This window comes from Psammomys obesus, unplaced genomic scaffold (assembly GCF_907164565.1).
Source record: "Psammomys obesus unplaced genomic scaffold, mPsaObe1.curated_primary_1811, whole genome shotgun sequence".
NCBI lineage: Eukaryota > Metazoa > Chordata > Mammalia > Rodentia > Muridae > Psammomys > Psammomys obesus.
This window is the reverse complement of record NW_026585895.1, coordinates 52,243,200-52,266,567: the sequence shown is the minus strand read 5'-3', so window position 1 is coordinate 52,266,567 and position 23,368 is coordinate 52,243,200. Positions and strand designations below refer to the sequence as shown.

At 49.1% G+C, this 23,368-nt stretch overlaps 1 protein-coding gene across 3 annotated transcripts; it reads left to right on the top strand.

Annotated features, from left to right (window-relative positions):
• Positions 1–4,121: 4,121 nt before the first annotated feature.
• Positions 4,122–15,900, top strand: Gbgt1 (globoside alpha-1,3-N-acetylgalactosaminyltransferase 1 (FORS blood group)). Of its 3 annotated transcripts, XM_055600735.1 has the most exons (7): positions 4,122–5,611; positions 6,235–6,424; positions 6,979–7,041; positions 11,873–11,923; positions 12,003–12,038; positions 12,756–12,890; positions 14,597–15,900. In XM_055600735.1, exons 2-7 carry the CDS (start codon positions 6,354–6,356, stop codon positions 15,279–15,281), a joined length of 1,041 nt encoding a protein of 346 aa, XP_055456710.1. In that variant the 5' UTR covers positions 4,122–5,611; positions 6,235–6,353; the 3' UTR covers positions 15,282–15,900. The 3 variants fall into 3 exon arrangements, with proteins under 3 accessions (XP_055456710.1, XP_055456711.1, XP_055456712.1); XM_055600736.1 differs by lacking the exons at positions 4,122–5,611; positions 6,235–6,424; positions 6,979–7,041 and adding an exon at positions 12,231–12,319 and having other exon boundaries at positions 11,880–11,923; XM_055600737.1 differs by lacking the exons at positions 4,122–5,611; positions 6,235–6,424; positions 6,979–7,041; positions 11,873–11,923 and adding an exon at positions 12,193–12,319 and having other exon boundaries at positions 12,021–12,038.
• Positions 15,901–23,368: the final 7,468 nt, after the last annotated feature.

The following is a 23,368-nucleotide window of genomic DNA, read 5'->3' as shown; positions in this document are numbered from 1 at the left end:
GCTCATAAAAGTATCCTAGCAATAAGAGCTAAGAACCACAAAGTCACAGCATACAACAAACCCCACACGAGAGAGTATTGGAGGCAGGGAAACCCAGGAAGCTGGCTGCTTCTATTAGCTTGAGAACTGAGCAGGAGGCACGGTTTGTGTAGGGTTTCTTGGGGAGTGGAGCTTTCCTGAGTGGCCTGGTTTTGTGGTAACCTCGGGGATTGGTGGCATGCTGTGGCGAGGAAGGGATTGATGAGATTCTGTTTCTTGGCCTTGGGGTCAGGTCAAGGTCAGGGTATTCTGTCCCTGGCCCATTTACCCTACAATCATTAGACAACTTCCTGCTGCATGGGATCATTGAAGTCCTTGGGGCAAGTTTGCACTTCACTATCAGGATATAACCAGGAGTTGCAGGCCTATGGCTCTGTAGCTAGGGACAGGTAATTCTGTAATAGCAACTGATTGAAAGTCTGGTTAGAAATCGCTTGGATTTTTTTGTTGAAGTCTAGACAAAAAGTTAAAATATTAAACTTTAAATATTAAACAAGCTGCTGGGTGCATGCCTTTAATCCCAGCACCTGGGAGGCAGAGGCAGGTGGATTTCTGTGACTTCAAGGCCAGCCTGGTCTACAGAAAGAGTTCCAGGACAGCCAAGGCTATACAAAGAAACCCTGTCTCTTAAAAAAAAAAAAAAAAAAAAAAAAAATGAAGTTTAATATTAAACAACTTTAATATTATCCACACTCATAAGCTATTTGAATCCCTGTTTAAGTGAATCCAGTAGCCAGAAAACCCAGAGATAAGTTCTAAGCCCTGGCCATCAGAGCAGCCATGGCAAGCACCATTAGCAGTGGTCATGTGCTCAGAGGAGATCAGTCAGAAACAAAACATGTGGTGGCCACAGCCGGTCATTCAGCTGCGCCTCACCCATTTCCATCTCCGCTCCCTTGTTTGCCACAAGATGAAAAAACTCAGACCCATCTGCACTTACAAAACAGACAAAACTGGGCAAACAACCAGGACCAGGTGGGCAGGCAACCTTGCTTTTGCCCTGGATGGGAGTGAAAGACTTTTGTAGTTGGATGATAAGAGGAGGATTATGTTTAGCTAGAGGGTTTTTTTTCACCCTAGATAGGAAATATCTCATCCAGTTGTTTTCAAGACAACCTTTTATATCCTTCCTCCGGATGGTTGGCTTATTCTCTTGGATTCCTTTCTGTCTTCTCACCTGCTCCTTATATGAGGCGGCCCTTGGCCCTTCACACGAGCCCTTCTTCATAAGCTTCACCAGGCCTACCTGCGGGCCCTGGCCTTACAGCTTCCAGACTTAACTCTTCCCTTCTCATTCTGTTACAGAAAAGGAGAGATATACCCTCAGGATTCTGGGTCACCAACTGGGACCTTTGTGTATGTTCCATACTTATCAAAAAAAAAAAAAGAGACTATATTGTCCAAGGATGGGCACCTTGCCTGCATGCTCTGGCCAGAGCTGAACTTATATTCATTTAAAAAGTTAAGCTTCTGATAGCCCACTCCTGTCTTCTCTTTTCATGACCTATCCCATCTCCTAACATGCAAACACTCCAAACTATTACTTCCTTCATGATTTCTTTCTTTTCAGGTAGCATTGGTAAAGGATGCCACACTTACATTTTAGCCATGCCCATGTCTAAATGTTTCGTTTCTTTTTTTCTTTGAAACAGGGTTTCTCTGTGTAGCCCTGAGTGTCCTGAAACTCACTCTATAGCCAGGCTGCCCCCAACTCTGCCTCTTAAGTTCTAAGGTGTACACAACCACAGCCTGACATCTTAGCATTTTAAACTGACTCAGCTAATTTGACTCTTTTTTTAAAAAATATATTTATTTATTTTACATATATGAGAACTCTCTCTGCATGCCAGAAGAGGGCATTAGATCCTAGTATAGATGGTTGTGAGCCACCATGTGGCTGCTGGGAATTGAACTCATGACCTCCGGAAGAGCAGATAACTGCTGAGCCATCTCTCCAGCCCCTGATTTGACTCTCTTAAGATATGTACAGATTATCTGTTTCTGCTGGCTTCTGCCACTGCTCATATTTGGTTCCAAATTCTAGAGTCTGCCTCTTCAGCAGCTTCTCGCCTCCACCAGCGCTAACCATCTTTTTGTCTCTCCCCACGTACTTGGTGCCCTCTCTCTAGCTCCTGGAGGCCACTACGTCCTCCACCCTCCGGGGCCTCATGGGCATCTCTCCACTTGCCCGTCTATTGGAACACTCCTGTTTCTTACCTCCTGCCCTTAGCAGCTGTCTGCTAAGTTCTGCAGCTTCCTTAAGCTCTTCCTGTCCTCTGCAACCTTGTCCCCCTGCCTCTCAGCCCCACCCTGAAAGTCTCACACCTTCTCTAAGCACTCCCAGGCCGCTTTCTGGTCTTGGGCTCCCACTTGGAGCTTATAAAGCCCTCTTCGGCAGAGTTCATTTTGTGACCCTTCCCCTCTTCCTCCACCGACTCAGATCTTATTAAATCCTCACTCTGTTACAACAAACAGCTTGGCCTCAGTACAGTTCAATGGCCAAAACTGCCATGCTCAGTTGTCAATGGTTGCAGCTTCTGCCACCACACAAACTTGTTTTCTCCTCCTCTATTTCTTTCCATATACACCTGCTGGAGTAGTTCTTACAGATGGATGTTTATCATGAAAGAGAGACCCTACCTTCTAACCAACAGCCTGTCCTAATAGGGTAGGAAAATTTTGTTCTATAGCAGGCTGTCAAAGGGTGATCAAATTCCCTATAACTCCCTTATTCATCTCTTCTTCACCCGGGCTTACCTCCATGGCTGATTTCTCTATTTTTGTTTGATAACTTCTGAGAATTAAAATCACAAAAAGAGTTTATGAGAGATAGGTTTTAAAAAAAACTGTTTAACAAGGTATTAAAGCTGGACCTCCTTGAACTCGTATACAGTATACAAAAATGTACCTCATGCTGGTAGCCAGATTTTGTAATATAAGTCGCCTAGGTGGTAGTTTTAAAAAGATATGGAGTCATAGAGAGCAGCTGAGACTTAGCACTGTGTGGCAGGACTGAAGTTCCTAAAGAGAGCCCAGGAGAGGCTATTGGTGGAAACAGCCCAGCTGCAGTGAGTCTAAGAGTGTGTAAAGGTCTGAGGATTCGACAGCTTAAAGTTCTCAAAGTACAAGGTGACTTTATGAAGTCTGCCTTTTGTTTCTGTGTGGGTTCTTCTTTCTTCCACCCTTTCAACTCCCTAACACTAGATAAGAGAGAACAGGGATAAAGAGGAAATGAGGCAACATTTTCATTACTGCCTGCTGATTAGGGGCATCGAGCTCTTTAGAGCAAGTTTGACCTTTGTCATCAGGAGATCTAGCTTCTTCTTTCTTCTTTGTGCACAACTACTTAACAAACAGCAACCAACCCACCAACCACTCATCCTCCATGCCCTAGCACTTATATACCCTCCGAAAAGTTCCCAGAATTCCAAATGTCACCAATCTCAGAAACTATCTGCAGCTGGCAAAACCACGCCTCTGCTTGAAAACAAGGCAAATCACAGCTGCTGCAAAGTAGCTCAATATCCCCACACCTGGGATTGAAACAAAAACATACTCTTCTAATACTTTTATTCCTTTTTTTAAGATTTATTTATTTATTATGTATACAGTGTTTTGCCTGCATGTACACCTGCAGGCCGGAAGAGGGCACCGGATTTCATAGATGATTTTGAGCCACCATGTGGTTGGGAATTGAACTCAGGACCTTCAGAAGAGCACCCAGTGCTCTTAACCTATGAGCAGCTCTAATTCTGTGTCTTTTAAAAGACCCCAAATTCCAAAATTCTCACTACAGATTTAAGGTAATGAACAAATATTTCAGATTTCTTTCCCCCTATTGTTACAAAATTTCAAAGGTTCAGGAAACCTATACTCAACAGTTCAGACACTACTCTCATGGTCAAGTCTGCAGACTGCTCACAAGCAGGTTCCCAAAAAAGGCCTAAATCAACATTTTTTTTTCTTTTCTTTTTTTTTTTTTGTTGTTGTTGTTGTTGTAGTTGTTTGTTTTTGTTTTTGTTTTTGTTTTTTTAAAAAAAAAGGTTTCTCTGTGTAAGAGCCTTGGCTGTCTTGGAATTCACTTTGTAGACCAGGCTGACCTTGAACTCAGAGATGCCTAATTAACTTTTAAAACACCCGTCTGCCATGCTTGTTTGCTTTTGATCAAACTAGAGATTACTGTCTGTTACAGTAATAGCCTCCAGAAACTTATAGAGGCTTCCCCTATTGATCCTGTAGGAGACATGATGCATATTCAGGATGGTGTTGTCCCTTTTATGCAGAACGAGGGATCTTTTACATCCTAAGTAAGGCTCCATGGCACCGCAGAGGGGAGACAGGGTCACTAGTAAACTTTACTACAGCATTTATCGCAGCTGTCCATCAAGCACAATCAAAATACAGAGGGTACCATCGTACTCTCTCGACCCCTAGGTATAGACACAGAAGTGGTCCAACATTCCTCAGAGGTTCTCATCTCCCTAACATCCTCCTTGGACAACACCGATCCTACCTCTCCGTCCTCATGGTCACTCCATCTCGTTTCAAGCCCTAACCTCTATACATCACTTACTATAACATTGCCTGGCCACTTTGAAGAATGCTGGTAGAGAGTCCCTCCCGGGTCCTAGCCTCACCCATTGGACTATAAGGCTCTCTCTCACCTCGCTGCGCATTAACTGCTCTGAGCTGGAGGGCTGTGGCACCTGCGCTTCAAGCATTCTGTAACCCTGAGCAAATCCATAATCTCTTTCGAATCCGTTCTTCTCTGGCTGGTTTCTCCCCTTCTATCCTCCTTCCTAGCGGAGTCCTCTGCAGCCCCTGGGCTTGGCTGACACAACTGATCAGACCTGTCAGATGGTCCTTCCTAGGACCCTGGGGTAGAGAAGAGCGGCCTTTCCTGGAGCTGAAGAAGGAAGCATGACCACTCAATTGGACTGAGGAAGGGACAGAGCCTCCGCCTCCAGGAGATTCAGAAGGCCCAGGCCGGATTCAGAGCCCTTGGTTCTCTTCTTGACTGTTTGGAAGATTTCCTCCAAAATTGTATCTCACAGCCCCGCATACATGCCGTCATGTGTTCCGGGACCTGCGATCCCTGCCTACGAGCTGGACCCTCTGCGCTCTAGGCCAGGATTTAGAAAACCAGAGAAGGCTCTGGCACGGTTCAGCCAGTCAAACCTTACAGGCAGTGCACAGTTGAGGACGGTGGGCAGGGCTCGGCGGTGGGTCTCCAGGCTGTGGGAGGGGCGTGGGTGGGTAGGACCCAGGCGACTTTCGGGGGTAAGGTATCCGCCCTCTTCGGTATCTACTTTGCTCCGCCCCAGAGACCAGGAGACCCGCTGGGCGTGCTCTCCTAGGCTCCACCTATGTAGGCCCGCAGCTGCGCTCCGGGGAGTCGCCCAGTTCCTGTTTTCCGTCCTATCGCTTGATCAGCCCAAAGGGAATGATTCTGTATTCCCAAGAACCATCTCGTTGCGACCCTGGCGCCACCCGGGCCCTGCACCGCACTCCACCGCAGCCGCTGAGGAGGAGGAAGAGGTCCTGGAGCCAGCACTAGTGGGGCAAAGTTCAGGTGCGCGTCTCAGCCCGAGCCTCTGGAATTGAATCTCCTCTTGGACCTGCCGGGTTTGGACCTGGGCTTGGTTTCTCTGTCCAGCTCGAGCCCGAAGCTAGTGAGGCAGGAAGTGGCGAGCTGGGGAGGGAAACTGGCCCCAGAGGGCGAGAGAAGGAACGGGTTTGCTTTAACAACCGAGTGTGCAGGGCACTAACCCCCAGGACCTCAGACCTGGGAACTTTCTATTTAGGGTCCACCACGCTCTCTGTGGTCGGTAGCAGCATCACGTCTTCCCCCAACCCTTTGGCGGTAGAGAACAACCAAACAGCCGAAGATTGGTGAAGAGCCTTCTGCTGTGTCCCACAGAGCTTAGGCCCCGCCTCCCTCAGGTGGACAGTCACAGCTTTAGGAAATGAAGAGCCCACATTCGTGAGCTGAAGTCACTGGGGATGCTGACCCAGCCTGCCCCTAGGTGGCCCCTTATCACTTTTGCTGATGAAGGGACAGAGCCTAGGCAACAGACCGCTGCTTGGGGGAGACATCTTAGCTGCTACTGAGCACTAAGGCATTGTCCCTGCTGCTTCCCAATGCTGAACCCGAGGTCAGCTGAAGGAGGAAAATAATTAGAGCATTCTTTGCAGGCGTTTCCGAGACCTCAAGAGAGGCAGGCTCAGCCTGACAGACCTGGGAGGAAAGTGCCTGATTGGCCAAGGTCCTTGGGGGTCTCCGAAGGTGCCCAGCCTCTGATCAGCACCCAGTGATGACCCGCCGAAGACTGGGCCTGGGCCTGGCATTCTGCCTGTTCGCTAGCATCAGTCTCTGGGTCCTGTGGTGAGTTGCCTTTTGGAGTCTCCCCACTGCCCTTCACATCACTTCTCTCTGCCTGTCACCCCTGAACCTTGATACTCATACAGTTTTCCAAGTCCAACTAGTCTCTCGAGCCTCAGGATCCTCCAGCCTCAGCCAGACTAACTAGTTTTGGCTTTTGTGTTTTACCATGATTTGGCTTCCCAGCCTATAACTTGCCATGTTTTCTGCCTAGATTGTCCTTGAGACCGTGTTATAAGGAACCCTGTTCATGCTCTTAAAGTCACCCCGTTGGCCTTGTAGGGAGCTACTGGCATTGCATGTCTGTCTCCTTACTGTCTGTCTGAGGGACGTGGCATCAAGGACATAGCCATGCCATGAGTGAATAGCCATGTGGACAATAAGACAGCTACACACCAAGCCCTGTGCTGCATGCAGGCGCTGTCCTCCATAGACAACAACCATAGCGGGATGGCGCTTCTTCCCAAATGCACTGAAGGTCTTTGCTCCTGATAAAGTGCAAGTGGTGTCAGCCTCTGAGGCGGAGTAGCATTAGCAGTGTTTTTTTTTCTTTCTAGTGGATATGTCAAGGACTGGCTGCTGGTCTCCTACGTGCCCTATTACCTTCCCTGCCCAGAGTTGTAAGTATGGGGCTAGGGGATTTGGGGGCAGGGTGGGGTGGCCATATTTGCAGAGACAGGGACCCTTTGGGGCTGACGTTGTTTGAGGGTGCCCGTTCCTCAGCTTATGGCTCTGAGAAGTGCCACTTGCAGTTGCCACAGGCATGTGCTAAGAACCTGAGACTTCAGCCCTCAAGCATCCTGCTGCCCTCAGCATGCCTCTGCTTTAGCCACACTGCACAGCTCCGGGTCTCCCTTGTTGCTTCCTGTGCCTGTTAGATGGAATGGGTAGACATGCCTCTCCTGGCTGATGCTTATGGGGAGCCTGGTGTCCTGGTGCGGAGAAGGTGGTCAGTAAACAGCCCTGTAAGGAAGGAACCTCTTATTTCATTTTGTGTGAATGCAGGGAACTGAGTGGCACTGGGCTGAGGCCTTCCCCACTTGGTGAACCTAAGAGTGAAAACACTGGGCCTTATGAATTTTTGTGTTTCATAACAGCGAAAGAAAAGTTAAGCATCTGGGTTAGTTATAGCCTATTTGATAACATGGGTGCTTTATTATTTACTTATTGTTTTTTTTTGTTGGTTGTGATGGGGTTTTTTGTTTGTTTTGTGTGGTTGTTTTGTTTTGTTTGAGACGGGGTTTCTCTGTGTAGCCCAGGCTGGCCTCCAACTCAGAGATCCACCTGCCTGTGCCTCCCAAGTGCTGGAATTAAAGGCATGTACCACCACCTGGCATAACACATGTGTTGTAGGTTATTAATATTTATTATTGATTTATCTTTTAGTTAAACAGCGGTTATTCCAAAACCAGCTGTATACCCAAATCACCACACAGAGACTTAGGATTTATTTAATTAACCTAGAGCACAATGCTGGACAATAGTTACTCCATCCTAAACCTCCAAGCCTGTATAGTTTCCTACCATTCAGAGTTCACCCATTATACTTGATTTTAGTCATGTCTTGGGTCCAGCTCATCTCTCCTAGTGGTTTGAAGTCCTCTCCTGCTGATCCCTGCTCTCCTACTCCTTCCCCTCACTTCCTTCTCCTCCCCTCTGGACCAGGATGTCCCACCCTATTCTCTCTCTCGCTCAGCATTGGGGCTGGTTGTTTAATTGACAGTACAGAGAACAAATGGTGGCATGTTTACACAAACTTGAAACAGGTGATGCTTAGAATAAGCATCACAATGCAATGTCCGGATTGAAACCAGAGAGTGGGCTAGAGAAATCAGCATTTGAATGAACAAGGGTAAATTGTATTCATTCCAAAAGAACATTATATCAACACACGTTTTATTAAAAAACAGAATGTAGTACTGTTTTAAGCCTTATCCAGATGTTTATAACAGGATACCATAGCCCTGGCCCCAGATCAAGGAGCTACTTGTGTTGAATTTGTTAATGGCTTTCTTGCTGGCAAGGTCCCAGGACAGTATAGGGCATTAATTGTATGGTAAGGGACAGATAGGATATGTGTGCATATTTTTTGGTCTTTTTGTTTTTTTGTTTTAAAGACATGTTTTTGTGGGTTTTTTGTTTTTGTTTCTTTTTTTGCTTTTGTTTGTTGTTGTTGTTGTTTTTTTTTGTTTTGTTTTGTTTTTTCGATAGGATCTACCTGTCCTGGAACTCCTCTCTAAATCAAACAGGCTGACTTTGAATTTACAGAGATCTGGTCTCCTGGGTGCTAGAATTAAAAGTGTACACTATCACACCTGGCTTTTATTATTATCATTATTATTAGTTTGGGCTTTTTCTTTTTTGGGTTTTTGTTTTGTTTTATTTGGGGAGAGGGTTGTTTGTTTGTTTGTTTGTTTGTTTTCAAGACAGGGTTTCTCTGTGTAGCCCTGGCTGTTCTGAACTGGCTTTGTAGACCAGGCTGGACTCAAACTCATGGAGATCCTCCTGTCTCTGCCTCCCAGAGTGCTGGGATTACAAGTGTGTGCCACCACACCCAGCCAGTTTTGTCTTGTTTTGTTTTTTTTGAAACAAACAACAACAACAAAAAAAAAAAAACAGTTTTTTATGAGAAAACTACATTGTTTCTCTTATGTAGTTCTGGCTGTCCTAGAATTTACTCTGTGGACCAGGCTTGCCTTGAACTCACAGCTATCTACCTGCCTCTGCCTCTCTGCCTCTGCCTTTTGAATACTGGGATTAAAGGTGTATGCCACTTTGCCCTGGTTATTATTAGTTGTTTTTAATGTGCTTGGGTATTCTGCCTATATGTATCTCTATGTACCTAATGCCTGGTGCCCCCCAGAGGCCAGGAGAGGGCATCAGAACCCCTGGAACTGGAGTTACAGGTAGTTGTGAGCCACCATGTAGGTATTGGGAATTGAATCCAGGTACTCTGGAAGAGAAACCAGTTCTTTTAACCTCCAAGCCATCTCTTCAGTTCCTTTACAGGGTCTTATGTAGTTCAGGCTATCTGTCTGTCTTAGTCACTGTTCTGCTGCTGTGAAGAGGTACCATGACCAAGGCAACTCTTTTTTTTTTTTTTTTTTTTAAGATTTATTTATTTATCATGTATACATTGTTCTGTGTGCATGTACACCTGCTCACCAGAAGAGGGCATCAGTAGTTAGTCCGTTATCATCATGGTGGTGACCATATGGCATGCAGGCAGGCATGGTGCTGAGAGTTCTACATCCTGGTCCATAGGCAACAGAAAGAGACTGAGCCTGGCATGGCATTTTGAAACCTCAAAGCCCACCCCCACTGACACACTTCCTCTAACAAAGCCACACTTATAAGACCCGATGGGGACCATTCTTACTCAAACCACCACACTGCCCCGTTTAGGTTTCCGTCCCTGTGATAGAATGTCATGGCCAAAAGCAGCTTGGGGAGGAAACCATTGATTGGCTTACATGTCCCCAACACAGTCCATCATGAAAGGGAGGTCGGGTTGGAACCTGGAGTCAGGAACTGAAACAGAGGCCGTGAAGGAGCACTGTTTACTGGCTCCTTGCTCAGCCTGCTTTCTTATACCATCCGAGACCATCTGCACAGGGGAGGCACTCCACACTGGGCGGTTGTCCCACATCAACCATTAATCAGGAAAATGACCCCATATAGTTGCCTACAGACCAGTCTGATGAAGGCATTTCTCTGTTGAGGGTCCCTGATCCAACACGACCTAGCTTGTGTTAGGTTGACCCTGAACTCACTACATTTGAGGATGACTTTGTGCTCCTGATTTTCTTGCCTTCACTCCCGAGTGCCGAGATCACAGTCATGTGCCACCATACCTGGCTCATCTTTACTTTCAGTTTATTCCCTTCAAATGCTTAGATTGTGAAGTTTCTTTTTTTGGCAAGTGTATGGTAGGCTAAAAGCCTCCTGTGTAGTAAACAGGTTCTTTTCCCCCGAACTACACTCTCAGCCCCAGCTTCTTTATTCTCGTGTATTATTCCCTAATGTAACTAAAGCGTGTCTGGGCTTGTAGGAAAAGGAAATCACCACCAGGCTGCACAGAATGCTGGGCCCTGGTGCGGCATCCTCATCTTGATTCTGACTGCCTCCTCAGAACCCCTTTATTTCCTGAGCAAGGACACAGTAGACAGTTTGAAGATTGAAAATTACAGAGGAGAGGCAAACCATGAACAAACAGACTCTCTACGTTCAGAGTACTGTGAGACTCTTCTTGGAATAAGCACATTAACACCAATGAGAATGCAAGAGAGGAGATGTCCCCCAAGGACCAAAGCCAGACAGTTCCTGAAAGGCTCCTGTCCAGGACTCAGTTTGCATTCTCACTTGAGACTTTAAAACGACAAGGCAGGGCAGGCAAGCATGTAAGATTTTACAGAAGCAAATATGACAGTCAGCAGGTGGTTAAGGGCAATGGCCTATTGGCTTGGTTGTTTCTCCAAGTCATCCTGTTTCAGGTAGCCTTTTAGGTGGCAAGTGAAGTCATCCTTGGCCAATACACAGCACAAGCAGTGCTTTAGGTAAATCACTAAATAAACCAATAAAGCAGTATCTAATAATTGGTCTTTTCTATCTTATTCTACTTCAAGAGGTACCAGTTCACAGAGGCAGAAGGATGTGGCAGGTCTTCCATGGGCAGGCCCACAGGGAGCCACTGTTTCATGTATCCAAATTTAGAATGACAAAGAAAACATTCTGTCTGTTTGTTTGAGACAGGGTTTCTCTGTGTAGGCTTAGCTGTCCTGGACTCACTCTGTAAGACCAGGCTGGCCTCAAACTCACAGAAATCCGCCTGCTTCTGCCTTCCAAGTGCTGGGATTACAGGTGTTGCACCACTGTGCACTTACAAGTAATTGAAATAGGGCCTGTGAGAGGGCTTCCTTGCAAGTTCAATCTCCAAAAGCTTTGAAAATAATGGGTGTGGGGTGTGTACTCCCTTATAGTTCCCAGGCTGAGGAAGGGAAGACAGGTAGATCTCTAGGGTTTGCTGCTAGCCAGCCTAACCTACTAGGAGTGAGACCCCATCTCAAAGAAAAGGTGAGACACCTCTCCCTTGAGCCCACATGTATCCTCTTGGGTGTCTTTTTCCCTAGTAACAACCTCCTTCCCTCCTTCTTTCTCTCTCTCCCTTTCTTTTTCTCTTTCTTTCCCTCCTTTTTCTTTTTTCTTTTTTTTTTTTTTTTTTTTTTTTTTTTTTGAGACAGGGTTTCTCTGTGTAGTCTAGGCTGTCCTGGACTTGCTTTGTAGACCAGGCCGGCCTCACATTTATAGTGATCTGCCTGCCTCTGCCTTCCTGCATACTGGGTTTGAAGGTATGTGCCATCTCACCGGCCCTCTCTTTCTCTTAACCCTTATGTTTAAGCCTATATTAAGGAGTCCTTAACAAGTCCCACTCTGTCTTGTCTTTGTCACCAGCAACATGAAGGTGCAGTTCAGGCGAGAGAAGTTGCCCCAGCCCATGGCACAGTAAGTATACCCTTTCTCCCTAGATTCTAGGCCCAGAAGTGAGGGCTGCCTTACTCACCCTGGCTCTTCTTGATTACAGGTTACAGTACCCTCAGCCTAAGCTGTTAGAACGCAGGTATGTGTCAGGGAATGGGCGTGGTAGTGGCAGGGAGGGGAACGGAAGAGACCCAATGTGGCTAGAGGATGGTGGAAGCACCAATAGCAGAGGGGTCCTGGGCCCAGAGAGTCCGGGAGATAAGCTTCACCTATCACTGGCTGTGTGACCTTAGGTGGCTGGCCATCTGCTCTGTGCTTTTATCTTTTGAAGAGATCATGATATGACCTACGCTGTAGAAGGCTGGAACAGTGAACAGTGGTTCTGTGGCGCGTGCCTTAGACAGGAGCATGTCACCTATGGTACATTCTATTGCATTATGGTATCCCCTGGTCTGCAGTGGGACTGCCAGGACCCTCCAGAGCAGTGGTTCTCAACCTTCCTAATGTCGTAACCTTTTACTACAGTTCCTCATGTTTCGGTGATCCCCAATCAAAAAATGGCTTCATTGCTACTTCATAACTGTAATTTTGCTACTGTTGTAAATCATAATGTAAATCTCTGATATGCAGGATAGCTGATATGTAACTCATGTGGGGATTGTGACCCACAGGTTGAGAACCACTGCTCCTGACACTGTGTGTCAGTGCCAACTCCTAGATTTCCCAGCCCTAGCAGGAGATAGCTGTTACTATCTCCACTTTCACATGGGGAAACTGAGGCCCAGCAACAGGGCCACATTGCTGCCCAGGCTTCTGAACAGGGAGGCCTCCATGGCCTGAGCCTTCCCCATGCCAGGCCCACAGAGCTGCTGACGCTTACCCCCTGGTTGGCACCCATCATCTCCGAGGGAACCTTCGACCCGGAGTTTCTGAAGAATATGTACCAACCACTGAACCTGACCATCGGAGTCACCGTGTTTGCCGTGGGGAAGTGAGTAGTGGCTTAGGCATGGGTGGGGTTTGGTCTCCTTGAGCCACAGCAGTTTCTGGTCTGGGGAGAGGTCAGCCTGGCCAAGTGCTGTACAGAGATGTGGGAGAGTTTTCTGATGTAAGGCCTCACCTGCCATGAAAAGGGAGATGCGAGAAGCCTAGGTGAAGAATAGCAGAGTATAGAAAGAGACTTTGTCTTCCCTTCTTCTCCTTGTCTTTTAAGTCCACTTGGGAACCATGATTGGGCCCTAGGATGTAAAGTACTGGCCAGATGAAAAATGGACAACAAAGATCAGATGACCCCTTGTCTGAGGGATGGAGCCATGCCATCCACTCTGCTGTATGTCCCCAGCGCCTAGCATTCATATTCCCTTGATTCTGTCCCCCCGTTAGCAGCTCAACTGCTTCATTCATCCTCCTGTTGCTCAGTATTTGTGCATATAAGATGGTCTAGTTTCTAAGCAGATCATTAATACTAAGAAAAAGACCATGGGAATCGCAAAGAACACTGTCCGGCTTCAGTAAATGCTCAGTAAAAGCAAGATGGCTCAGCAGATAAAGGCGCTTGCCTTTAAGCCCAATGATCTCAATTTGATCTCCAGAACACATTCAGGGTGGAAGGAGAGAACGGATGCCTAAAAGTTGTGCTCTGAGTTCCACAGGCACCCCATGGCATGCATACATATACATAAATAAATGGTTTTTAATTTTTAAAGAAGCACATTAAGACACTTTGAAAGGCAGCTCAATTGGTAAAGTGCTTTTCATGCAAACATGAAGACTTGTGTTCCATCCCCAGCGCCCATGTAAAGAAAGCCATACCCAACAGCACATGCCTATAACGCTAGCAGGGATGCAGAGAAAAGTACATCACTGAGGTTTGCAGCCCAGTCAGCTTTGCCAGATTGGTGAGGTCCAGATTCATTAAGACCCTGTCTCAAAGCCGGATGCAGTGGCACACACCTGTAATTCCAGAACCTGAGGAGGCAGAGGCAGGCGGATCTCTGTGAGTTCGAGGCTATCCTGGTCTACAAATTGAGTCCAGGACAGCCAAGGCTACACAGAGAAACCCTGTCTCAAAAAACATACAAACAAAAAGACCCTGTCTCAGAAAAATAAGATAGTGGGCGGCAATGATGTACATCTTTATATCCCGGCAATCGGGAGGCAGAGGCACTTGGATCTCTGAGTTCAAGGCCAGGCTGGTTGACAGAGAGTGTTCCAGGACAGTTAAGGCTACACAAGAAACTGTGTCTCAAAAACAAAAGCAAAACAAAACAAAACAAAATAAACCAAACAAAGAAACAAACCAAAAACCACCAGGAGCAAGCAATGAGGAAGATGCCCAGTATCAGCCTCTGGTACACATAAACACACAGACGCAGCTGATTAAGGACCAGACTCTCATGGTTGTCACCCACTGAGAATCCCTGATTAGAAACACTTGGACCAGAAGTGTCTCACAGTACAGACTTTAGAATTTGTGCAGACTTTAACAATTATGCATCCTAATCCCAATCTCTGAAGCAGGGCATTCAGATAAGGGTGTCCAACTTTGACAAAGATTGTGGGAGCTGGACAGATAAGGACCCCAAGGTCAGACCTGAATGACTTCTTGAGGTGGTAAGCTAGTGTGTAGACTTCAGGGAATACAGGGTACCCCAGGCAGTGGTGGACAGCAGTGGTTAACAGCGTTGTCATCCCCAGGTACACCTACTTCATTCGATCCTTCCTGGAGTCAGCTGAAGAGTTCTTTATGCGTGGGTACCAAGTACACTATTACCTCTTCACCCATGATCCTGCAGCTGTTCCCAGAGTCCCACTGGGCCCCGGTCGGCTCCTCAGCATCATCCCCATCCAGGGTCACTCCCAGTGGGAGGAGATCTCCATGCGCCGAATGGAGACCATCAGCAAACACATCGCCGAGAGAGCCCACCAAGAGGTGGATTACCTCTTCTGTCTTGATGTGGATATGGTCTTCCATAACCAATGGGGCCCTGAGACCTTGGGAGATCTAGTGGCTGCCATTCACCCAGGCTATTTTGCTGTACCTCGCCAGCAATTCCCTTATGAGCGCAGGCAAGCGTCCTCTGCCTTTGTGGCAGACAGTGAAGGGGACTTCTATTATGGTGGGGCAGTCTTTGGGGGGCGAGTGGCCAGGGTGTATGAGTTTACCAGGGGCTGCCACATGGCCATTCTGGCGGACAAAGCCAACGGCATCATGGCGGCCTGGCAGGAGGAGAGCCACCTGAACCGCCGCTTCATCTGGCACAAACCATCTACGGTGCTGTCCCCAGAGTACCTCTGGGATGACAGGAAGCCTCAGCCCCCAACTCTCAAGATGATCCGATTCTCCACAGTGGACAAGAATACCAACTGGCTGAGGAGCTGACAGCGGAGCTTAAGACCCACCCACAGCCCTGTCAAATCCCACCCACCCCATGCCAAGCACAGTCTACCAGGGGAGTCTAACCAGAAAAAAAGGAGTAGAGACGGTGTAACCTATGAGGGGCTGTGTACCCATTGTCATATAGTGATCTAGCTATATGTTTGGACAAGAGGGAGGCCAGAGCTTCAAAAACCACAAGGCCTGGCAGGTCACCCACCCCCAAGGCAGGCCCTGGAGTCCAGCCCTGCTCAAAGTGCCTGGAGGCCCGCTGCTGCCCTAACTTGTTAAATGCTGCTTTTTAGATTTGTTTTAATCTGCAGTGTTAGGGATCAAACCTGGGGCCCTGCACATTGAAGGGAAGTTCTGCCCCTGAGCTATGCTCAGCCCTGCCTACTGCCTTGAAGCTGCACTTTAATGACCTTATCCCAAGTACCATGCTGTTCCCCCAGCCATGTGCACTAGTTAGTTCTTCATTCAGGGTTCCGGAGCTAGCTTGGAAGATGGCCAGGCTTAGATTCCCTCTGGTCACCTGCATCCCATGGCAAGCCACACTCTCAGGGACTAGATCATTGCTTGTTACACAGTTTGAGGTAGCTTTCAATAAACGGTGGTGTATACTATAGTCCTGACCAGGGTTTTGCCTACACAGTGGACTGTTCTGCCAGTCACGATAGGTCTGGCGGACACAGGCATACTGTATTTCAAACAGCCTATGTGGGGAGAGGGTTGGCTAACGGTTATTCCAGGAGACTGAGCTGAACCTGGCTGCTGCCAGAGAATTTGCTCATTCCAATTCTAGGAGTCTGGGGGAGGTGGGGTTCTGTGGAGAGATGAGGAACACCTAGAGGGTAACAGTGCTCATCAGTGTCATTGTGCCCTTGGTCCCTGGACATACAGGAGGTGTGTTTGTTATGCCCCTTTGTATCCATGGCCACTGTGCCTCTGGGAGGTCACTGGTGGGTATGGGGCTCCAGGGCAGTGGGACAAGATCGGCCAGAATCAGAGAGTGTAACCGCTTGGACCCAGAACCTCAAAGGCCCTTGGAGTCCAGGCAGAGATGGAATTGGACACTGGTTGAGAGCTTGGTTGCTTAATACACACTTCCCTAGGCTGCAGTATCTTTTCCATGGAAGGAAACAACGTGGGTATGCTCTGAAGTCATGCAGGCACCCCATAACCTACCCGACCCTGGCAAAGTTGGAGGCTCTCCCTGAGCCTATTATTCTATACCTTGTAGTTCATCTGCCAAGCAGGGGTGGTCATGAGAGTGGCGGAGAGTCTCAAGTACAAGGGTACAGCCTGGCCAGAGAGAAGGAAAGTCTAGAGCTTCTAGACTGGAGCTGGAACAGACCCAGCCTCTGTCTATGCTAGAGAGCACCTGTTTGCAGCTCCCAGGCAATGGGAATGGTCCTGAAGCAGAGCTGTGGTAAGGGGCAGGCCTGCCTTCAAAGAGTTGCTCTTTGGAAAAGGGGGTTCTGGATGTGGAGGCTAGAAGACAGGCCTGGGGCAGCATTGGTCAGCAGGGGTGAAGATGGATGATCGCTCCTGCCACATCCCGCCAGCACATCCCAGGGACAGCTGAGGCCTTCACCTGGTTCCTATTCAGAGCATGGTTCCCAGGTACCAGCAGAGAGACAGAAACCAACTTATAGAAGCAGACTGAAATCCTGGTTATTTTCTGGAAGAGGCAAGGGCTGGGGTGGGAGCTGCTGCAGCAGGAGCCTGGCTTCCTGTCTCTGAAGGTGTCCAGGGACAGTCTCAGCCTCTGTATAGAAGAATCAGAGTTGAGGTTTGTGGAGTGACAGGCACCACACTTCCAGGACAGACTAAAGTTCTGTGGGCCTAGAAACTTTAAAACCACAGAGCATCCTCTTCAAGAAGCAAGTGAACAGCTTGGAGATAGGTCAAAGTTAGGTGATACTCTCGTCATGTAAGCAAAAAAGTTCAACACAACTCATGCAGCTTACTTTGGGTTACTATTGCTGTGGTGAAATACCATGAACAAAAGCAAGTTGGGGAGGAAAGGATTTATTTGGCTTATACTTCCACATCACAGTTCATTATCAAAGGATGTCAGGACAGATCTCAAACAAGGCAGGAACCTGGAGGCAGGAGCTGTTGCAGAAGTCTTGGAGGATGCTGCCCGTTGGTTTGCTCCCCGTGGCTTGCTCAGCCTGTTTTCTACCAGCCCCTGGATGGCACCACCCACCATGGGCTGGCCCTTCCCCATCAGTCATTAATTAAGAAAATGCCCCACAGGCTTGCCTACAGCCCAATCTTAGGGAGGCACTTTTTGTTTGTTGGTTTGGTTTGGTTTTTTTTGAGACAGGGTTTCTCTGTATAGCTTTGGCTGTCCTGGACTCACTTTGAAAGCCTCAAACTCACAGAGATCGCCTGCCTCTGCCTCCCTGAGTACTGGGATTACAGGCATGTGCCACCACCAGGCTAGGAGGTATGTTATTAATTGAGGTTCCCTCCTCTCTGATGACTTTAGCTTGTGTCAAGTTGACACACGCTAAAACTATCTAGCATGCCATGTTTGGGTTTGCTTAAAAACAACAATTAAAAGCTAACCCACTACTTGTGGCTGGCAAGGCCATTTCAAAACCAATAAAATTTCTAACTGAATTCTAAATACTTAGCCCTATACCCAAAGATAAAGGTAGTGCTTACACCTCACCAAAGAAGCTTCTTTTTGTAGCAGATGAAGAGGATTACAAAAAGCTATACCTGGTCAAAATGCAGAGTACTGACCATGGGGTGCCTAGACCCAATTGATACATCTAAAACAAAACCCTTACACCTAAGTCTCAGGGACCATCACAGAAGGGAGTGTGGAAAGACCTGGAAGAACCAGAAGACTAGGACAGGATATGGGTTAACACTCCCTATTGACATGCCAACGTGGATGGGGGAATTCTTGCAGGCCTCACCCCTAGAAAGAACTACAGGATGGTTACCAGGAGAGGGCAGATCAGTCTTTTTTGGGGATAACCCCCCATAATGTAGCCAATTCCAAGAGATTAGCCCTAAACACATCTGAGCAAAATTAAATGAACTCAGCAAACTGTATTTATAAACTGTGTGACAATTATAATAAATAGTCATGAATTTGAGGAGTGGGATGGACATGGGAGGAATTGGAGGAAGAGGAGGGAGGGTAAAATGATGTAAATACAGTGCTCATATGATATTCCCCAAAAGGTACATGCAAAACAGCCGGATGTGGTGCCACACTCTGTAATCCCAGCACAGGGGAGCTGAAGAGACCCTGAGCCAACTGGCTGTTCAGTGTAGACTAATTGGCAAGCTTCAGGCTTTTTTGGAGACTGTCTCAAAAAACGTGGATAGTGCCTGAGGAACAACAGCTGAGGCTGTCCTGGGAACAAATGCTGTCGTCCCCCCCCCCCCCCCAAAAAAAAAAAAAAAAAAAAAAACAGACAAAATGACAAATGCTGACGAATCTAACCACAGAGCACCTGCTCCAGGTTCAAACTGTCCCTTTGTGGCCAGCAGCATCCATCATCATGACTGAGCTTATAGCACCTGGCCACACAACTCTGCCTGCCAGTGGAGGGAGGGACGATTTCCTGCCAATTGTTCCTGAGGACACGTCTTCCTGGGAGCCTGCCTTGATTTCTGCTGCTCTCCAGAGCAGCCGTTCTGCTTCTGCATGAATTCTCACTATGCAGCATCATTCTCAGTGCTCTTACGTGGGTTCCCAAGCACTGTCCTCTTGGGCAGTGGGCTGCAAGACAGGAGCCGAGCTTTCCCTGTGCCTGACTTCCAGGATGCAGTCCACAGTCTGAGTGGCTGGACAAGAGGCAAAAGAATGAACACTTTTGGAGTTTTAGGACCTGTGCGATGCTGGGCAGGCACACAACTCTCAGAACCTCATCAAATGGGACGATGGCTAAGAGGCCTTTTGGCACTTGTTCTTGTCGGACAGCTACTTTGACTACTCCAGCCCTGGGCCATCCAGGCAGTAGGCTGCACTTTTGAGGAACCTCAGCTGCTTATAGCTCCATGAGCCACAGGAGGGCAATGAAACAGGTGCTTGGGGCCATGCCAGGTAACAGTGCCCACTCAACCCCGCCAGCCATCCTCTCTAAGATGCCTTGGCTCTGAGGAAACTTCTTGGGCAGGGTTCAGGACTTCTAGCCTGCAGTAACCCTCAACCCTTGCCTGAAATCACTCCAAGCCCTACCTCCTCAGTCTCCACCACACCTCCTCGGTTCCTATACAGCATAGCTTTGGGGCCTGTTAACCTTGGTTTAAAACCAGAGTTTGGCTGTTCACCATAACTGGTGACAGGTAGGGTCATGGGTGACTTCTGAAATCCTGTTCTTACACTGAAAATGGGTAAATGGGCTGGAGAGACAGCTCAGTGGATGAGAGCACCAGCTGCTCTTCCAGAGGACCCACTTTCAATTTCCAGCACCCACACAGCAGCTCACAACTGTCTTTAACTCCAGCTCCAGGGGACCAGACACCCTCTTCTGGCTTCCTTGAACACTGCACACAAGTGTTACACAGAAATGTATCGTATACATAACAAAATAGTGACACAAATTTTAAAAAGTGGGTTAGTGACTGCCCTGTGAGTGTGCTTCAAAATGAAACAGGGAAATGGAGAGCCTCCAAAAGCCAACACACTGGCCAGGGAATGCCAGCACAGGACAGAGGGATGAGTGATGCCCCTAAGTCTCCCAGGCACAGTTTGAAGGTGGTCACCAAGGCTATTTAGTTGTGGCTGTTGGTGCCACTGCTCATTATAAATGAGGCTTTTTGTTTGTTAAAAGTATTTTATCTATTTTGAGACAGGGTCTCACTCTGTAGCCCTGACTGGTATGAAACCAGGATGGCGTTAAACTCAGAGATCTGCCTGCCTTTGCCTCAGACCTGGAATTTAAGGTGTGTGCCACTACACCCAGTAAGATTTATTTTTATTTATGTGTATGGTAAGTGTATCCTGGTGCCTATGGAAGCCAGAAGACTGTGTTGGAGGGCCAACGTGGGTGCTGGGAACTGAACTCCGGTCCTACGGAAGAGAAAAAAATCGTTCTTACTAGCTGAATCACTTCTCCAACTCCTAAAAGGAGGCTTAATCCTGAGTGACGAAGGACTCCTTGGTAGCAGTAACACCCCAGACCCCAACAACTGTTTGCCCCAGGTACAAGGATCTCCTTTTAGGGTCTCTCCTAACCCTCACACCAGCCAGGGACAACTTGGATCTCATGGTGACATAGAAGGGATAGGAGACACGGAAGGACTGGAGGAGCGACTCGACCTTCCTGCCAGTCCTGCCACCAGCCACCCAACAAGCTGAGTCCTGCAGGTGGCGTCGGGGTATCTGAGTAACAGGGTGTCCATGCTCATGTCCACCCAGCGTCAGCACCCGAGACGGTGATTCTAAACCCTGCCGGGGTGGGAGTTCAGCGCGGACGGCTGGGCTGAGGGACACGTGAGACCAGCCCAGTGGAGCGCTCGTTGCGCGGCGCGTGCGCGCGGCGAGGCGGGGTCACGTGCACGCGCCGAGCCGTGGACACCAGGCGGACATCCCCAGGTCTCTCTTCGCTTGCGCCCCGCGGGGGACAGACCGGGCGCGTCCCCGAGCTCGCGAGCCGGGGCCCGCCCCTCGCACCTGCGGGCGGGCTGGGCTGGGCGGGGGCGGGGCCGGGGCCGCGCTGTCCCCGCCCACCCGTCCCGAGCCCCAGGAGCTCCGGCGGAACCGAGCAGCTAGGGCCCGGGAGCGCGGCGAGGCGAGGCGCGGCGCAGACAATGGGAGAGGCATTGGCCAGGGCCGCGGAGCCCCGGGCCTGGCGGGGACCGGAGGCCGCGCCATGAGCCCCGCAGCCGGACGCCCCGCTGCTCCGCGCGCGGGCCGAGGCGAACGGCCTCTGCGAGCCCCGGGCCGCGCCCTGGGGCTGGCGATGAGCTGCCGAGGCTGAGGATGATGGTAGATTGCCAGGTGAGTCGGCATGGAGCCCTGCAGTCTGTGTGGACGAGGCCCGCTCCTACCCGTAGAGGGAGAAGGCCCGTGTCCATGCAGACCTGTCTTAGTACAGTCGGGAAACTGAGGTCTGGAAAGAGGCACGCCAGGTGGGCGGAGACCAGCGGAGAGGGAGAGGCTTCCAGCCTCTTGGGTCAGGGCTCAGCCCTGTGGTGTAGGGTTTGCTTTGGGAATGAGAGTCTCCTGCGGTCCTGGGGAACACTGGCCAACCCCCTCTTTGTGGAGCCCTCCCAGGCACGAGCGCACACCCCAACTAACTCTAGATAGATCCTGCAGACTTCCTAGGTTTCCGAGGAGGGTGGGACTATGGAGGTGGTGAGGTGGAAGAAGAGGTAGGAGGAAGATCTGTCTTGGGGCTGAGGCGTCCAATCTCCTAGCAACATTGGGGGTGCCCATTGTACGGGAGGTGCTGATGGACTGAGAAATGCTGAGATTTCCAGGGTCTGCTTGGAAGGGGCTGTCCTCAGACCAGCCTGGAGGGCAGGGCGGAGGTTCTTAGTGTGGAGGAGGCTGCTGAGAAGACCTCAGTTTCCTCCTTTGCAGACCGGGATGCTTGGCCTTTGTAACCCCCCAGGGTTCCACTGGCTTGTGGAGTGTCTCTTGGCTTTGGTTCTCCTTCAATGACCCATTACACACGAAGGTTATAGGAAAATGCCTTCCCCTGGTGGACTTGCTAAGCATAGAACAGCCTGAGGGTTTGAGTGACTTAAAGGCCCAGGTAAGCCAGAGGGCGGCAAAACTCTAGACCAGTCCTCTAGGATCCAGGGACAAGACCACCCAGGTTAGAGTGTGTGGTCCTTATTTGGAAAAGGAGTCTGAGTCATTGCGGAGACTGTAAGAGGAGGCCTCCTGAGTGAGCCAGAGCCCCTGAGCCATCAGAGCGAAAGACAGGCGAAGGGAGGTTCCAGAGGTCTTTGTGGTAACCCCTGGAACCTACAGGTCCTGTTCCTTTGCCCAGCTAAGGCCTGGGAGACCTGCTACCTTGACAACATGCAAACAAAAGGTTGTGTTTTGTTTTCTGGTTTCTTGCCTGGGGATGTAGTGCTGGTACTGGCCACCAGGGGGCAGCAGTGTCCCTGTACTCAATGGAGCAACTAGAGCCTGGGGTCAGAGTTCCCAGAGCCGTTCTCTCCTTGTTGTGAATTCCACTCTTCCAGGCGTCCCGTACTAGCGTCCCTGACCTCAGGGTGAGCTCAGGGTAAGGGCTCCGGCTTCCTCTTGTCTGTTCACTTAGTGCCTTGCATGCCTGAACTTCGACCAGTGGCTGCCTTGCTCCTGGGTGTGGCTCTTAAAATGATGGCTGTAGGCCCTGCCCTCTAGAAACTCCCAAGTATGCAAGAGGAGAAGCAGAAATTCTGGTTTTCCATCAAGGTGTGACAGCCTGCCTCTAACTCACAGCTAGCAGTCCCCAGACCTTGATAATAATCCATTTGGAGTTTTCGGTTACTGGGCCCAGATGGGTTCAGCTGGGAAGAGCAACCTTGGAGCTCGTTCTAATGTGATTGGCAGGATCCAGTAGGGCATTGGGCCTCAGTTCCATGCTGACCATGAAAGACTTCTGTGGCTTTTTTGCCATGTGGGCCTGCCTTTCTGTAGGGACAGTTCATAACAGCAGAACCTGCTTCTTCAGAGTAGAGCAGGCAAGGTGAAGGGCCAGGAGGAAACAAAAGAAAGCCAATAAGACAGAGGACACTTTTTAAACAGAATATTGGTGGTGGCTTTGTAGTCACAGGATTTGTTGACTGGAAGCTAGTCACCAACTTCAGTACACTCCAGGGGATGGAGTTAGGAAAGGTGGGAGTCGGTGGGAGACGTTACAGGCCAAGCGGAAGAGCTTGCACGCAAGCCGAAGGGAGGTCCGTGCCAGAGCGCTGCTATCGTGCTTTCTTTACTTGTCAGCACTCCAGTAGATAGACTAAGAAATGAGACCAAGAAAGGAAATGACTGTCGCTAGAACACTGACCCAGAGCCAAGCTTGTCTTGGTTTGTGCTCCTTGCCATCTTTCATCCCCACCCGTCATTCTTCTACCTCTTCAGTTTGTGCTTTAGTCACAACCCCCGAGTCATGGTGTCATCT